Genomic DNA, 19,222 nt, shown 5'->3' with positions numbered 1-19,222 from the left:
AACTGTGAGTTTGCTTGTAGATATGACGTTTTAGAGAGTTCATTGAGAGGTCTAAGATAGGAGGAATATATTATGTTGTAAGTAGTTCTGTTCCCTTCAATAATAAATTTTAGCTTAAAGCTAAAGGTTGTTATTATTTATTATGCAACATATCACCAGCATTTTCTGAACTATTGCAGTTCCTTTCTTGATCCATTTAATATATCTACTGTCGGGTAGAACAAAAATAGTGCTCTGTTACTTTAAGTACATTGTCACACTGATTTTTGTTCCCCAAATTTGTTTTAACAAACCCATGTTGCTTGAATGCTTATTTCAGCTGATGAAGATGAAGATGACGAGGGTAAGATATACAATTCATACCTAGCACTGTCTTTAGTAAAAATATTTCTCTGCATGTGTCAAATTTTGCATTCCAAATGTGATGAAAACAGTGGGAAGTTGTTCCATTCTTCTCCTCCTCTTTCTGCCATACTGTAGCACATTACTACTCTCATTACAAGTCTTAGTAAATATTTAAAGTTACTCACTGGAGATTTCTGTTGAAGAATTTATCCTCATTTTGCCATTTCTGCTAGTATTCTAAATCAGGTGACCATCAGACAGTGAATGCCAGCTTTATGCTTTTAAAGTACTTTAACATATACTTGACTGGGAAATGTCAAAGCCCTGAAGAAATCATAGCCAGCTAAAATGAATCGCAAACATAAATGGGCAGTTTCTTTCATGTCCTTTAGGGCGGCATGGTAGTGTAGTGGTTAGCGTAATGCTATTAAAGCGCCAGTGACCCGAGTTCAATTCCCACTGCTGTCTGTAAGGAGTTTTTATGTTCTCCCTGTGTCTGTGTGGGTTTCCTCCCACATTCAAAAGACGTACAGGTTGGGAGTTGTGGGTGTGCTATGTTGGCACCAGAAGAGTGGTGACACTTGTGGGCTGCCCCCAGCACATTCCCAGTAATGCAAAAAGGTGCATTTCACTGCATGTTTCAATGTACATGTGACTAATAAAGAAATCTTGATCTCATCTTTAAAAGGTCAAAGTTAAATATAAATGGCATCAATTAGCTTATGAAATGTTGGAGAGTCAGGTTTCAAATGAATTGTCAAAATATGTAGGGAAACCAACTAGGATGTAGTGAAACACAAAAGTGGAATAAATATCCTGAGTCATTATTGGTTAAGAAATTACAAAGAGAAATTCTTTAGATTCAAAGAAATTAAAACTACCAGTGCTAAACCTTCCCTTTCACTTCTACCTTTTCCATCATCCAGGGACCCAAAGTCTCCAAGTAACAATTTACCTGTGCTACTTCCAATTTAGTGAGCTGCATCCAGAGCTCATAATGTTGTCTCCTCCACACTGGGGAAACCAAACAGATTGCATGATCAGTTTGCAGAACACCTACATTCAGTAACAAGGGTGAACCTGAACTTCCAGTTCCTTGTCACTTTAGTTCTCCATCCTGCCCTCACTCTGAACTCTGTCCTTCGCCTCCTTTATTGTTCCAGTGAAGCTCAGCATAATCTTGAAGAACAGCTTGTCATTTTCCAAATTAGCACAAAACAGCCTTCTAAACTCAATATTGAATTGAACAATTTCAGAAGCTTGTCCATTCCAGTCTTGTATCTCACATTTCTAAATTTTGTTTCTTTGTCCCCTTCTGATATTTTCAGATTTCACTTATCTTCTCCTATTTAAACCTTCTATGGACATACTTTGACCATCCTTTTTCAATTGCCCACCACCAATAGTCTCCCCTGGTCTCTCCACCCTATCACAGACCTTCCCCTTCTTTCTATCTGCCCCTTCCACCTCTCTCTGAAACCTAAAACTTGTTCCATTTGTAACTTTTCCCAGTTTGGATGAAACATCAAACATCTCTCTCCACAGATACTACCTAACTTGCTGAGTGTTTCCAGCATTTTCTATTTTTATTTCACTTCAGTTTCAATTTTGTGGGAGTTATTGAAACATTTTTATTTATGATATCATTTGAGAGACATAATGGGTTGTTTCCTTTTCATCAGTGTAAAGGAATCCATCTCCAGCTATTGATGATTAGAGATAAAGGACATCAAAAAAGATAGCACAGTTGGATTTAAGAAACAGTTCATTTAACAAATTTTAGAAACTTGGAATAATGCTGTTATGAATGTCATAAAGTTGATACACATTTCACTTTTCAAAACTGCACCACAGTTATTGTCAAAAGTTACTGAATTTAAATTCAAATGATTGTAATAAATAATTTGTCACTTTAAATCCTAGAAGATAAAACTACTGAAGATGCTCAAGGTATGAATTGTATAACCATTCATACTTTTCCCAATTAGCTGTTTTTTTCTGATCTCTTCAGACTTCATTTGTAAACTAGAATTGTCCATATGGTTCTCAAGTCACACGTGGAAAATAACATGCAGTGGAGTTAATAGTCTCAAATACAGCTCATAGCCTGAGCCATTCTCCCATCTATACCTGCCTTTGGTGGCCCTATGAGTCCAATCATCCTTGAAGCCTTTCTATTGAGGCCTATTCCCAAAGTGAAATGGCCTGTGTTATGTATGCATGGAGCAAGAACGACAACAGTGCAGTAGAATAAACATTTTTACTAAGTCACATTAACCATGGTAAACACTAAGCAACTTAGTGCAAGAGCAACAAGGCCAACAGAGACAAAAGTGCTCGAGACCCTGAAGTCCCACGCAAAAAAAATCCGTGTTTAAGAGATCGTTATCAATCTGCCAAGTGACTGATTGACAGGCACGCGCGTGCATACTTGCTGCATCCTCAATACAGTTCAGCCTGCAAGCAGTAAATGGGCCTCAGGAGACAGATCCCAGGATTTGCATCCAGTTCACTCTAGAGAAAGTGTCTGGAGACATTTGAAAAGTGTTCAAAATGGAACAATATTTAAGAAAAAAATTAAAATGTACAATTTGGTTGAAAACACCATTTCATAATTGTGTCGCAAGGAGAGAATGGACAGGCTAGGGCTGTTTTTCCTACAGCAAAGGAGGTTGAGAGGTGACACAATAGAGGTATGTAAGGTTATGAGAAACATGAATAGATAGTCAGTGTCTGTCTCCCATGGCAGGGGAGTCTAAAACTTGAGGGCAAAAGTTTAAGGTGAGAGGGAGGAGGTTTAAAGGGAACCAGAGGGGTAAATTTTTTCTACACAAAGAATAATTGGTATTGGGAATGAACTGCCAGAAGAGGTGGTGGAGGCAGGAACAATAACATTTAAGAGGCATCTGGACGGGTAATTGAATGATCAGGCCTAGAGAAATATGGAATTAATGCAGGCAAGTTGGATTGGTATAGATAGGCTTGATGATTGGCACAGACACAGTGGGCAAAAGGACCTGTTTCTATGCTGTACAATTTTTTTTAAATTTTATTTACAGCGTGGTAACAGGCCCTTCCGGCCCAACAAGTCCGCGCCGCCCATTTTAAACCCCAAATTAACCTACCCGTACGTCTTTAGAATGTGGGAGGAAACCGGAGCACCCGGAGGAAACCCACGCAGACACGGGAGAACATATAAACCCCTTACAGACAGCGACGGGAATCGAACCCCGGTCGCTGGCACTGTAATAGCGTCGCACTAACCGCTACGCTACCGTGCCACTATGGTAAAAGTTAATTGAAGAGATTAAAATTAAGTAAAATAAAGGAACCAGCCACTTTTCAGGGTATTTCTAGCCCTGCCCAGTGTCAAGCTAAAGGGTGAGATGGAAAATGCATTTAGCCTTCAGCTCAGGGTACTTGTGCTTTGTCCCTGCATGATAGGGGTTACATTTCTGCAATTTTATTTCTGCTAAAGTAATCAAAATATAAAAGTGAAACTGAAGTCATGCTTGACAAATCCTTTGTAAATCCAAACTCTCAGATGTAGAGCCATACATTAAAGTTTCTCTCTCAATCTAGCAGAAGTTCAACCTTTAGTGAAAAGGTTATATGAACATTATCTGCCTGATAGCTTTGAGTAGAATTAATACAGTTAATGCATTGCAGCCAAAATTTTTTTATAAACAGCAATGAAAGTGTTTCAAGAAGGAAAACACAGGAGAAGGTGGTGCAATGTGGAATATTACTTTTTATTTTCTTTCTTTCAGGAAGGACAAACTTACTTGGCCCAAGTAATTTCACCATTGCATTTACATTGTCATCTTGTGATCATGAATCAGAGTATAATGGACTTGAAATTTAGATGCATATCACTGGTTAATTTTTCCAGTGATGCACATTTGAAAATTATTTCGAGGAGGGGAATATGATCAAGACCAGTTCTGGTTCAAACTTCACCACTCTGGCTTGATTCAGTAGTTTCAGTGACTATTTTTGCATCAGTCCCACATGGAAGAGCATAATTCTCTGTGCAGTAAGAAATTGGACAACATTGTTACAAGGAATGAACATTGTTCATCGTTCCGAAGTGTCCACTCACAGCATTTTTTAAAAAGAGGAAGAATCCTGGAGTAGCAGCACTGGGAACCCAACCCAGGAAGATCCTTTAGAGTTTTGCCTGCCTCCTTGACCCCTCCACAATTGCTACACCAACTGTGCAAACCTCCAATTTGCCCTGGCCACATGTACTCCAACGCCAATATAGTAACTTTCACCTATGCCTACCACCAAGACCCAATCACTAGACAACACTTCACTGTCAAGCATCACTATTCTGCCAAAATCACCACCCACACAGGTTTGGATTCCCAGCAATCACCATTATCCCCAGGCTCCAATTGGGCTCTCAACCACCACTTCTCTTTTCCCTAATCCTTCAGCCCAGATCTGAGCCTATATGAGGTTTCTGCACAGGCCTTTCATAGTTTATTTATACTAGTAGTCTGCATAGAGATTTGTCTTCATTGATACTGCAATACTAGTAGAGCAAGGTAGGTCAACACATTATTTTGTTTGCTGACCAACTTCACTATCCAATAACCAGAGTCAAACAAACAATGACAGAAAGGGTGACTGAAATTGGCAGATCTTTGATTGTCACAGTGAGGATACAAGTTGTTGCCATCATTTATTTTAATAAAATATTCTTTTATTAAAGATAGTGTATTTTTTGCATTTTACAGAAGCAGATACAAAGGATGGCAGTGAGGAAAATACTCATTTTTACTTCCAAAATTCACCAAGAGTTATTGTGTCCAATCCTACCTTTAAAAAAATACTCAATCAGCTAATGATTTCCTGCCAGTGCACAAGGTGGCCTAATCTAATATGCAAAATGGAACAAATGGCTAATGTCACAATCTATACTTTTGCTTTGACCCAACCACTTCAGTAACACAGACACAAACTAATACATCAATAACTGTTTACTTAATTTATTCAATTAATTGTCAAAGAGCTCATGGAATAAAAACTATTCCATTACTATACTGCCAAAATGGCTATAGATTTATCATGGATAAGCAACACTAACTTTGTCATTTTCTTCATAGCAATATATACATTTATATATCACAGCAATTCTTTTAAAAAATGTCTAATTTATACCAACCTGTTTAGTAATTTCAATTTAGGAAGAAAACAACTTTTCAGTTTACTTGGCCTTAAAATTGGAATTGCTAGCACCTTACCTGTATTAGAACACATTTTCTTCAGAGGCGGTTATCAACAGAAAGAGACTCAACAAATGGTTTAACCAAAGATTCTGTGCATTGATAAAATATGGGTAGATTATAAACAATTCAAAGCTTGAGTAGTGGCACCTGTTGAGTTGTTATTCATAATTAAACCTAAGTGGTTTTCCATATTGGTTGGACGTAGCATTTAAAGCCTAGTGCCTGAAGATCTGAAAAAAAAATTAGGTTGCAAGCAGTTTTCACAACCAGCTGTTTTATTGGTACAACAAGGTATTAATGAGTTAATTAATAAAAATGTTTTCACATGTTGGCCTTAGTAAATGAATCCAGAGTTTTGTTATTTGTTTATTTAATTCATTGAACAGATTTTCCTCAGTGGTAGGCAATGAACATTATTTACTTTAAAATCTTTAACTAACAAACATTTCATTTTCTCTTTGTATTCCACATCAAAGAAGAAAAGCCTAAGCCAAGGTAAAATGAATCTCTTTCATCATTTTGAATGATTTCCTTACTGACTTCTTTCAAACAATTGTGAAACTCAATGAATACCATGTCAGTATGAGTTGCATCCTTTATTGTTGCAACCACTTCAATCAAGCAGAATCAGAATCAGGTTTATTATCACTGACTTATACGACATGAACTTTGTTGTTTTGCGGCAGTGCAGAATATTCTGCCGTAATGCAGAGACCCTACCAGACATAAAAGATCTCACAATCCTGTTCCAAGAAGAGCAGCAAAATTCTTTCTGACTGCCCCACCAATGCTTACCCATACCCAATAATGCTTTTCTTAAGTAAAAATCTTATCAATAAATCCTTGCAGTTTATGGACCCTTGCTATACACAATTTAACTGCTGAATTCAGGAGCAAGAAACAAACTGCTGGAGGAACTCAGCGGGTCAGGCAGCATCTGTAAAATGGATAGCCAATGCTTTGGACTGAGACCCTTCGTCTGGACTGAAAGATAGAGGGGAGATAACCAGTATAAAGTTGAGGGGAAGGGGTGCAGCAAGAGCTGGCAAGCAATAGGTGGATCCAGGTTAGGAGGGGTGAAGTGCTGCTTACTGCTTAAGTGCTGCTCACCAAGGTTAAAGAATTGAAATGACAATTATTGACATGTGGGCTCAGATGAGGGATTGGGGTTAATTACCATGGTCCAGAGATGTAATTTGGATCAGAAATTATGAGTCCTGACAAACAGGAATGAGTGATATTAGGGATCAAATGTCTTTGTCCATTTTTTTGCCATAGTTACAGAAAGGAATGAGAATCAACCTCTGCTACCTCCACCCCACTGCCACTTTAAATAATACCAGTTAACCTATCGAAGTGAAGGAAGATCATCTGTTATTTCTAGTTGCCAAAACACAAAAACAAGTTTTGACCCCTAAGTTTTCAACATTTTATTATGCATTTATTGGATGTGGGCATCACTGAAAAGTCCACATTTATTGTCCAAGCCTCATGGCCCTTAAACAGAATGATTTGGAAGTCATTTGAAGGAATGGTTGTGAGTCAAGCATGTTTCTGTAACTGTGGGTTCAAAGTAACATAAAGGGCAGACTTGGAAAGGGTAATAGATCTCATTCACTAAACAGTACAGTTTTCACAAAAATCCACTAATTTCAAAGTCATCAAAACTGTTACAAGTCTTTTATACTGGAATTATTTAATTATCTTAAGTGTGGTGAGATGGAAACGTGTCTGGATTGTTGGACCAGGTCTCCAATTGCTTGCCTAATAACAAAGCCGTCATGCTGCTATACTCAGCAATATTACTTTTGAGTAAGTGAACTCAATTAAAATGAAGACCTTATGGAAGTAATCTGAGATACAACAAAAATTATCTAGAGTAAAATCTTGGAAGCAGAGCAGATATTTTATCTTTTTCAATATGTGACACATTTAACAATTGATCTTAGTGAGCACAGGAGCAACAAATGTGATGCAACCCAGTGTAATTTTTTTTTCATTTTGTAGACTCTTTTTGCCCAACCTTGTGCCACCTAAGATTCCAGATGGAGAAAGAGTCGACTTTGACGTAAGCATCTAAATTACTGGTTTCCTTCTTTGTTTTGTTTTTTGAACGGTAAGCATTTTTTCTTGCTACTTATTTCACATCCTGTCATTTGTTTGTGTACTTCTTGATGACTTCCACTGCCATTTATGTGGCAACATGCTTCCTGATTTCAACTGCTTCTAATATTAATATTATATCCTTTGCTCCAATTCCCACACCAGAGGAAATGGTCTCTGTTCTATCGTATCGTATTTGTTTGAATCACGTACAAAGTAATTTGTTGCTTTTTCAGTAGATCTATGCAGAACCTCCTGCAGAGCGTCAGTCTTGCAATCACGGTACTCTGAGGCTTATTATAGCATGCACAATATAGCCATGACTGAGATTAGATGCATCAAAGATCGATTCTGGATCTACCTATTCCACCCACCCTCCCCCCAACCTCCCCCCAACCCCCCCCCCCAAGATAAATCATGGAACTATGCTGACCTCTTGCTTTCAAAGATTTGTGAGAATGTTGAATGTGATGGAGCTTATATGTGTGGTTTCTATTCTGCAGGATATCCATCGAAAACGTATGGAGAAGGATCTTTTAGAACTGCAGACATTAATTGAAGTTCATTTTGAGAACAGGAAGAAAGATGAAGAGGAAATCATTGCTTTGAAGGAAAGAATTGTGAGTTATAGCTTTTTAGGGTTGATTCCATCAGACATCCTGAGGAAGTTCTAGGATCTGCCATCTGGTCACTCAGTTTCTGGAGATGAGGGTTGGCAGTGCAGTTCTCTGTCTGCTAATTGCTGTAATTGATACCATCAAGGATATATCTAGGGCTCCCAATCATCAAAAGCAATTTGTGGCAGGATTGTCCAGTTAGGAGGATTTGGGGTCTCTTTGTTCCTCTTTATAAAAGATACAACCCAAAAGAAAAGATCTTTAAGTTTCAGGATTTACAGCCATGAACCTAGACTAGAACCAGTTGGGCTCCAACATGTTCCAAAACCCTTGTCTTCACCTGAACTATCAGTGATCTATGATCTGTGCAGTTGCTGCATGGCTCTGCCAATGGCTTTTTCTGGAATTAGTGACCATTATACTGTCACTGTGGACTACGATCTGGTGTGCCTGAGCCCAGGACTAATTTACAAGCTTTACGTTGTACTCTTGGCTGTGTTATTTTGCTGGACGACTGAGAGCCATTGATTCAGTCCCCTCATTGTTTAAAGACATAAACAATTGACAAGAGTGTGAGGCCATTTGGCCTATTATGTCTTGCTTGGACCTGTGCAAGAGGAATTTGAAAGTAAGCTAACTGCCTACCACTCCAGAAATTTGCCGCTAAATTTGTCCTTTACTCTACTTAAATATTTCAAATTGCAAGGTAGTCCTTATTAATGCTATAGCTCAAATAAATTAGAAACAAAATAAAATAACTTAAAAGATAGAATGATAGAATATTTCAAAGAGAAGGCAGCTTGCACTGGTTCTGACAGAGAATGCAAGCTCAGTGGCAAGGAACTTCATCTGCATGTGGCAGATGAATGCACAACTCAACCATTTACCGGGTCTGCCATGTTACAAGTCCAGGTGCTCACCTGGCATCTGCCAAGGATACTGCTTGAATACCATCACTGAGACCTTATCATGGCATTTTACCAGTTCAACCAATGCTAAATAAATGCAGAACAAAAATAACACTGATTAATATGGTTTGACCTGTCCCCATGTCTTCTGTCCTTCCCAAGTGGGGCCAACTTGCACCTCTCTTGAATCTCATCTGACTGAATCATCATGTATTACTTAGAAGCAGTTTTACATTCAGCCACAAAACCAAGCAGGCATAGTGATGGCCAATGTCCCTAAAGTGGTCTGAAGTCAATGATTCCTTTTATCTGGAATATTTACCAAGTTTGTATTTTACTTCTACTATAGTTCAAATGGTTGATTCTCTCCAAAGAGGCACATACTAATTTGTCTGATGAAATTCACATGGATTTCCAATATAGGAAAAACGCAGAGCAGAAAGAGCAGAGCAGCATAGGATTCAAGCTGAAAGGGAGAAGGAACGTCAGTCGAGGATTGCTGTAAGTAATGATCTTAAAGGTATTTTCTGTTGCATGATTAAAGAAATACAAACAGACTGATAGTTGTCTATTTATTTTTATAATAGGAGGAAAGAGCCAGGAAAGAAGAGGAAGAATCGAGAAAGAGAGCAGAGGAAGAAGCAAAGAAGAAAAAAACCATGTCGAACATGTCCTTGCACTTTGGAGGCTACATGCAGAAGGTAACCATTAACTCAACATCATTATTTGGACCACTCAAAGATGCTTTATTTTTTTATTCCTGTCTTTGTTTGGGCAAATTTAGATGAGAACATTTATCTTTTTGATTACAACAAATGAGTGTAGGGGCTTCCTCGGGTTTAATTGTTAAATTGCTGATTTTCAGTTATTGTTGGATAAGTATTTGTACTAGAAAATGGAAAATTTGTGTAAAATATTTTTGCAATGACTAAAATCCTTTAAAAGTAGTTTAGTTGGATTGAATCGGATCATTTTGAACTGATATAGATTAATTAATTGATCTCTTCGATTAATGTATCACATTTTTAAAGCACAGAAGCAATGAGCATTAAAGTTTGCTTTTACTTCATTGATCCTTCCACTATTACCACTTTTGGCACCTTAGGCCAATAACCTTTATTATGGTAATTGTTCATGGAGTTTATCAAAGTCAATTCCACTGTCCTTGTATATTAGTGCTCCTGCAGGATGAAAGCAATTTGATGAAAGCATTTACTTGCTTCACTGCTGCAGACTAGGTTATAGATTCCTCTCTTAGATTAATTAAGTCAGCACAGTCCAGACTTTCTTAATTGTATGCGTCAATTCCATCTCGCAAATGTTACTTTCAAAACCACTGAGGAAGCCCCTTTGCTCATTTGTTGTAATAGTTTTCTGGAACTAGACAGCAAATTATGTGGTTGCCCTGCAACTCACCCCTCCCCTGCCATCATCACCACCAAAACAACAGCAAATTCTATTTCTCTGTTGATTTCTCCAATTTGATTGAACTACACAATGAATTGTGGAGTGTTGTCATTTTAACAACTTATTTCCATCAGACTGACAGCCGTCGAGGTGGGAAGAAGCAAACTGAGAGGGAAAAGAAAAAGAAGATCCTGTCAGAAAGACGCAAACCTCTGGATATTGACGATCTGAATGAGAGTGAACTCAAGTAAGGATAAGCATACTTATTGTTTACTTGCCTGTGAGTAGTTTATGTTCACTCTCCTGGCAGTGCATCAGTCTCCCCAACTGGGAATAAGACAGTCCATTCTATAGATCCTTCACAAATGTTATCATTATGTTATACCACCAACAGAAATGCTTCAAATATGCAGGAATAGATTATTTTTTCCTAAGTACTACGATAAACTGGTGAACCCAGCTTCTGGAAAGCCCAGACATGAAGCACTAATTAACTGGAACCAGAATCGGTTAAAGGATGTGACCCTGAAATTTCATGAGGACTTAGTTGATCTCCTGCTGTAGCTCCAAAGGGAGACTGGCAAAATCCTTGAATACTAATGGCATTGTCCATATTGCTGACTATTTATCCAGTGTCCCAGCAGAATTAGAATGGAAGAACATAGGAATTCTTAAGCTCGAAGCCCAAACCAATCATAACTACAATTGTGAAATGTTATACTCATAGATACTCCATATGACTTAACTTGGAAGTATTTTCAAAAACAATGTTGCTAAGCTTTGGATCCATATTTCAAGTAATTCAGCAAACATTTTCTTGTATGAACAGGGAGAAGAGCAAAGAGCTGTGGCAATGGATGTACCAACTGGAAGCAGAAAAATTTGACCTACAGGAAAAAATGAAACAGCAGAAATATGAAGTAGGTAGAAATGTGAATATTTCTGTTTTTTTAAATTCTCTTGCTGTGTATGCCATATTTCATCTTTTTGGCAAATTTGACATACACCATGATGCTGGATTCAGTGCTGGGAAGAAAGAACACATTTTTACATGTTGGTTATGCATTATGCATCCCACATACACAAATATTTTTGCTATGTTGCTTCAAGAATTTGAAAATCACAGCATATTCCACCACCCGACAATCATTTGAATTCTATGATAAGCAAACCTAAAGTAGACTTTAATACTTATTCCGCATCACTCCTTTGTATTCCTGAACAGTAGATGATTCATAATTTCTCTCATTAACTTACAATTTCTTTCTATGTTGGCCTGGATATTCCCCATTCAGAACCACTGGGCAAGCACTGCCAAATCTTACCAGGTTATTGTTGCTTAATCCTGCCCCAAGGTGTGTTTTTTTTCAGTATCTTTGATTTTTTTTATTTGAGATATTTTTAAAAGTCAAGAACTTTTGGAAGCAACCAAAATTTTGACATTTTTCACAGCAGGCAAAACTGGGGCATGACCTTGCCAGATGTCGAGTATTTTCTGTCATTTTGTGAGTGAGACATGTTCTGCTCCATCCATGTCACCACATCACATCCTGCAAGATCCTGCCAGGTTGCAATGCCCCACTGCTTAGGATCCAGAACTGAAAAATATAAAATGGAAGGTTTATGTAAGTCAGTTATATTCCCAGGCAGCTCTCTGTTGTCAACAGCTTTCATCATGTTGTAAGTTGCTGAAGCAACTAGCGCTTGTCCTTGGCACCCCACAGGTAACAGTCTAACAACCTAAAAAAAATTGTTTATTCTCTGCTTGCTGTTGTTTGATAAACCTGCTATCCATACTAACATGTTCACCCCCAGATCAGTGAGCCATTATTTTATGTGAGCCCTTTTGTGTGGTAACTTATCAAATGCCTTGTAAAATTTCAGAACTAATTCATCCATTAGTTTTTTTCTAATCTAGCCTGCTCATCTAGTATGCAAAAAACAAGAATAGTTTTGTTTAAATACAATTTCCCTTTCATACAACCATGATAAACTTGTTTAACAGGGGGTAATGATTTTCTAGGTGCCCTGTTGCTAATTCCTTAATCATTATCCCTGATATTCCATAAATTTCCTTCATTTCCCATTTGTTATGAGAGTGAGTTGTGGCTTTCCTTTGGTTTCGGTGATTTAGATGAGGGAAATATGTGCAATAAATCCAAGTTTGCTGCTGATTTATACCAGTGTTGCATGTGAGGAGGATGCAGAATGGCTTTAGTGGTTATAGAAAAGCTAGGTAAAAAGATAAGGGCATGGCAGATGGAATACAGAGTGGAAAATGTGAGGTCATCCACTCTGATAGATGGAAAAAAAACAGAAAAGCAAAGTATTTTTTCAGAGAAAGAATTTGTGTTCAAAGGGATCTGAGCGTTCTTGTACATGAATCATTGAAAGTTATCATACAGGTACAGTAAACAATTGGAAGACAAATCATTTATTGGCCTTTATTGCAAGAGAAATTGAGTACAAGAGTAAAGGTATTTTATTAGAATTCTGTAGGTCCTGAGTCAGATCAGACCTGGAACATAATGCACAGTTTTGGTCTTTCTACCTAAAGAAGGGTATACTTGTGATTAGAGGGAGTATCACCAGATTGATTCCAGGGAGAGGAGGATTGTTCTGTGAGGAGAGATTAAGCAGGTTGGGTCCTGTGGTCTCTCAAGTTTAGAACCTTGATACAGGAAGTTGCAGGGCACAGGTTTAAGGTGAGAGGAAGGAGTTTCAGAGCGGAGTTGAGGGGTAAGTTTTTGTTTACACAGTGAGTGATTGATATCTGGAACTCACTGTCAGAGGAGGTGGTTGAATCAGAAACAATTACTACACTTAAGAGCCATTTAGGCAGGCATTTAAATAAGCAAGGATATGCACTGAACCCAGGCAAATTGGATTAGTGTAAATGAGCTAAATACAGCATGGATGTGGTGGGCCAAAGGGTCCATTTCTGTGCTGCAAAACTTCATGATTCTATGACTTATTTTTATTCAATTTCTCCCAACAGGTATATTGCATCCAATCACGGGACCTTCCTTATTGTAATCTTGGGCTCTAAGTTTTCTTTTACTGTTTTTCAGATTAACGTATTGCGAAATCGAGTCAGTGATCATCAGAAGGTGTAAGTATCTAAAACTGACATAACAAATCACTTAATTGAAATCATTCAACTGATCTATTACAGCTTTTCAGCCTATGATAGTCTATTCATTTACTTTTATTTATTTTTATGCCAATTGGCTTCAGAGTTGATATGCCTGTCAAAACTTTCTTCAAAATAATAGTAATTGATTCATATTCATTGCAATAAATCCAGGGTCACATGTACAGTTCCTGGGTGTAGTGGTGTGCAGTTGGAGATTTCATTTTTAAATGACATTTTAAACTGAAGCCTTGACTGCTTTCTCAGGTGGACATTACATACCTTAATGGACCATTTCAAAGCTGAGCAAGATGTTTTCCTTATCGTCCTGGCTGATATCCATTCCTCAATCCATTTCATACTCGGTCATTATCACATTGTTGTTTGTGGGCTCTTACTATGTGCATGTTGCCTGCAAAGTTTCCCATGACTGCACTTGCACTCAAAGTGCTTCAAGATAATTAGAGGCCATGAAATCCATTATACAAGTATAAGACTTTCTATCCTTCCATGTGATTGCTTGTTTTTTAAAGTACTGAATTGCTTCATAAATTGAGTCCTATCATCAATCATGGAATATTTTTCTCAGGTTTATTATTTGTTAATATTTCTCTCATTTTCTTCATATTACTATTTCATTTTCTTAACTTTCTTTGAATGAACATCTTATTGAATGATTGAAATCTGAATATTGACAGGCAAATAGTATTGATGCATTTAAGGAATAGAAGGATAAGGGGATGGAAAGGAGGAAGAAGACTGCAAGCAAGGTCTTGCAGAGAATAATTATGGGCATAGACTGGTTGGACCAAATGATCTGTTTCTGATTTAATGTTGGGGGAGAAAATCGAGCAATAACCTATTGTGATTCCCCCACTTTAGTTCTAAGGGTCTCCGTGGCAAGGGGAAGGTCTCAGGCCGATGGAAGTAAGCAAAGCATCAAAGCATCTTGGACTGTTGAATTGAGGACAACCAGTTTCATATGTCTGTCGAACTATCTTGTAATCTCAAAATCTACTGTAATATCATTAGTTGAAATTCTTTTTTCTCACTTATCTCTAAACTCTTCCAAAGACTATTCTGTTGTTTTTTTGTAATTATCATACCTTCCAATGCTTTAGTGTCTTTGTAACAATAAAAGTTTTTATTCAGGCAATATATCCTAGTTTACAGTTTCACAAGCCTGCTGTTTCTCTGTAGTGAATATAATCGGGTGGGAAATTTAAGATTTTTTGGGGGCAGAAGATATATTACATCAATGCTGCAGGTGGGGAAGCTGTTTCAGGACTACACTGAAATGTTCTGTGCTGTGATGACAGCGGAGTTAATGATTGAAGATGAATATCTCTGATCAATTTGCAAAGAATACTTTGCAAAGAGCTCTAACTTCTACAGAAAAGTGTAATAATCACGTAAAACAGGAAACAGTTGAACTGTTGACAATATCTGAATTCCAGTTTATCAGATTTAGTGGAAATAATGAGTTAGTCTTCAGTGTTGCAAAACAAAAATTCCAAAGACGCACTCAAAAGCCAGGTAAATATTAGTGTGGCTTAGCTGATTACATTATATACCACTGTTTGTAAAGCTGTATAAAGAATCTCTGCATAAATGAGGCTTATTGAGTACTGACAAAAACAAATCAATCACCTGAAGAAATTATTTTCTGATGTGTGTGGTTATAACTTCTAATTATGACAGGTACTTTTCATTGACGAAAGTATTCAGTAAGTGAAAATAAAACAAGCGGATACCTGCCAGTGGAAATGTGTCCAGAACTTGATCTGTTCCTTATACAATAAACTCCTTCTTTACTTCCTACAGGTGTTTACTTGGTCTTTTCCATTTTATCAGAAAATTTAAAACTGAACACTGCAACTTTGCTTAACTTTTTATTTTAATCACCTGTAATGAAACAGCTGCTATAAAGCTGAAACATAAACAGAAAATATCAGAAATACTCAGCAAGTCAGCTGCATCTGTGGAGAGAGAGAAACACGGTTAACATTTTGGATTGATGTCTTTTGTCATAACTGGGACAACAGAGAATACAGACATCCCAGGCCCCCCAGATCAGTCTCCTCTGCAATTTAATTCTTGCCCATTTTATAATCTTTCACACTTCTTCTGAAAGACCTAAAATCTCAAATCTGGTTTCTCTTTGTAGTTACTGCCTGACTAGTATTTCTACTTTTAGTTTTTTATTGCCTGTTTATTCTTATGGGTGAGATCATAGTTTGTTCTGCTCTAAACTTCTACTTGCAAATTACGTGGCTCATGATTATGTATTAAAAGGTGTCTCAGCGACACAATGGATGGTAAAACACTAGCTAAAATATATCCATAGAAAAGTCGATCATTCTTATTTAGTGTAGAATTGTTACCATGTTTCCATACACCATTCGAGGTCACTTTGGTGCAACAAGTATATGCAGATTCTGAGTAACCCCAACCCACCCCCGCCTCCCACTAATGTTCTCTGTAACCTGTTCCTACTCACATACCCACCAACTTTTCCAAGATTCTACCACACACTAACACACAAGGGGCAATTTACAATAGCTAATTAATATACCAACCTGCACATTTGTGATGTTAGAAGCCAAAGCACCCCGAGGAAACCCAGGATGTCAAAGGGAAATCAAACAAACCTCACACTGCCAGCAACAGGGGTCACGTTGAACCTGGGTCACTGAAGCAACTCCTCCAGCTGCCATTTTTATGTGTATTATTATTATAATTATATTTAACTGGAAGGCATGTTACTAACCAGATATTAAATTTATCCCAAAACTGTTGCTCAATACATTTCTTTTGAAGTCACAAAGAGGCATAGTTACATAATTCCATTGCTTTTAATTTTAAGCCTTGACAGTAGAGCATAATGGATTGCTCAGGTATACAATTACAGTTTCTATTATATTTGGCATCATTTAAATAAATCACTTTTATTATTTGCTTTCTCAAATCACTTGAATCTAATTACAATCTGTAAGGACAAATTAATAAGATCTTTCCTTTATTGTTTGTAATGGGATGATTTTTCAAGTAGGTATTCCTGCTGTTAAGTAAACAAATTTAACATAATTAACTGTAGGAAATGGTGCCCAAAAAGACCTGTGCATTCTGTAATCACTGCACTGAAAGAGAGGAATCCGAGGCCTTACTTCTCATTTCGTTGAACACAGTAACATTCTTTCCCTTTAGCTCCTGGGAGAAGAAGCCTCAAAGTTTTGATTGTTGCCTTGCTGACAGCAACCATTGGCTAAGCCATTGAAGGAGCTGAACAGTTATAATTGGGGGATGAGGTTGGTCATATGAGGTGGTGAAAGCAGCAATGAGGGAAGGTGCTGGAAACAGCCAATGGTTTTGATGTGGCTCAGGAGTAATTTAGGTGGTCGGGATCCCTTCTGCTTTTTACCTGTACTACCTCAATGCACTCTGTACTAACTCAATGTAACTGCACTGTGTAATGAATTGACCTGTACGATCAATATGCAAGACAAGTTTTTCACTGTACCTCGGTACAAGTGACAATAGTAAACCAATATCAATACCATGGGAACAAAACATATTCTGGCCCATGTTGCTTCTTCTGTTTCATCTCATCAAGCACCACTCCTGTTCAGATACCTTCGCTTTCACGGATTCCTCCTACCATCAAATCATCCAATGCGATGAGGGATCTAACATGAAAAAGAAGACATGGAGAGGAATGCAAGACTATAGCATGGATTAATGGGTGTTGCTGAAAGTGCCATGCCCAGCAAGAGGTGAAGCAGGATTGCAAAGTAAAGGCAGTGTCAAATGGATATTGGTGGCTGACTCATGCATGATGATAGAAAGAATATACAAAGAGGGAAAGACTTTGTCTCACTGTTAAGAGAGATATGCTATAATCTGGTTTACTGTCAACAATTTCAGTGAACACCTGGTTTTATAAGCTTGATGTTATAAAAATGAAAGTAATTATTGTTAACTAAAACCATTTAGGTACTATGTCAGGACCTGCTCTGTTTATTTATTAGGTTGGCTGGTATGAATATGTACTTTTTCCATAACTTCAATATGGCAAGCTAAAGACAATATTTCACAATGGCTGTAACAAAGACTAAGTATGCCTGTAAAATCTGGAATCAATGCATAAGTGATCTGGTAGTCCAAAGATTCCAAGAGAACTGATTTTCTGCTGCACAAAACTAATCAGATCTGAACAAGCTTTTTGAATTTCAGAGAATGAAGTCCAAAACCAAACAATCATCAAAATTTTGGGGAATCTATCTATTGATGAATTCAGGTTACATGTTGGCTTGTGGCCCATTTCTATGGATTGCCATCCTTTAAGCATAGCCTCCCTGCTGGGGGCATGAGACCAGTGTATTTACTCATTTATTTGTCGCACCCTTTGTCTATTGTCTCTCAGTACTACATTACTGAGGGTTTAACTGAATCAGTCATTATGACCTGAAGGGAAATGGTTACTAAGGATGAACCAAACCCAACTGAACACAAGCCTGTTAAACCGCTATTGAATTTTATTTTGATTCGGGGAAAATAAATCCAAACCTATGCACAACAAAGCTTTGTCTATCATTAATTCCCAGCTGATCAGTAAACATTGAACCAGGTTTTAATCTATGGCTTTGTCACTATCAGGGGCATGTTTCCATTTTCACTTAAGTGAAAATCTGTGTTTTGGAATACAGTGACTGTTTTGGGATTCTAGTATCAAATAGTGGCCAGCCCAAAGTAACTGAATGGAAATGGCTAGGGCTTTAATGCTGGGGTGTGTTGGCCTGGGGCAGGATGCTGAGATTGATTTGCTTATTCTTCCAGTGGACTTGGGGGATTTCATAGAGATATTATTTTGTAGAGGCAAAATTTATCGAGTATATTAACATGCCTCCTACAGGTAGTCCAGGTCCCAGAAACCTATTCAAGAGAAGAAATCCCTATTGCCCTTCTTGGCCATCTTCAGCCTCCCTAAAGCATTTGACTCCATCAACTCTGAGGAGCTGTGGAACACCCTCCTCAAATTTGGCTGCCCACAGAAATTCATTCCCATCATACATTTACTCCACAACAGCATACAGGCCATGATGCTAACCATTCCCTGGTGTCAAACAAGGCTGCATCATTGTTCCGTCACTTTTCTCAATCTTTCTTACTTCAATGCTGCAGCTCACCTCCAACAAACTTTACATGGTCGTGGAGCTAATCTTCAGAACTATTGGGAAACTGTTCAACCTATAGTGAATACACTCTAGAACCAAGATCATGCAAATCTCAGCTGGCACTTGGCTGCAGGTAGCTTGTAGATGGTACCTGATCATACACAAATCCCACCTCTGAGACATGTGCAATGTCAATTACTGAGCTGGTGGCTACAAGTGTGGTGTCCTGCCAGGTTACAGCCTTAAAGCACCTGAAATAAGAATGGAATATGGCTAAGATCATAGTCAAGGGAGAAGG

General features: G+C 37.9%; 1 protein-coding gene across 1 annotated transcript; it reads left to right on the top strand.

Annotated features, from left to right (window-relative positions):
• The first annotated feature begins 306 nt into the window (after positions 1–306).
• On the top strand, positions 307–14,681 carry LOC127581043 (troponin T, cardiac muscle-like). Its single transcript, XM_052035101.1, has 11 exons — positions 307–343; positions 2,269–2,295; positions 6,059–6,077; positions 7,590–7,650; positions 8,189–8,305; positions 9,634–9,711; positions 9,798–9,911; positions 10,752–10,864; positions 11,447–11,537; positions 13,689–13,729; positions 14,633–14,681. The coding sequence occupies exons 1-11, from the start codon at positions 307–309 to the stop codon at positions 14,679–14,681; spliced, it is 747 nt and encodes a 248-aa protein (XP_051891061.1).
• Positions 14,682–19,222: the final 4,541 nt, after the last annotated feature.

The sequence above is a fragment of the Pristis pectinata genome, chromosome 20, assembly GCF_009764475.1.
Source record: "Pristis pectinata isolate sPriPec2 chromosome 20, sPriPec2.1.pri, whole genome shotgun sequence".
In the NCBI taxonomy this organism is placed as follows: Eukaryota; Metazoa; Chordata; class Chondrichthyes; order Rhinopristiformes; family Pristidae; genus Pristis; species Pristis pectinata.
The sequence above is the reverse complement of the archived record's forward strand: the minus strand, read 5'-3'. Positions and strand labels throughout refer to the sequence as shown.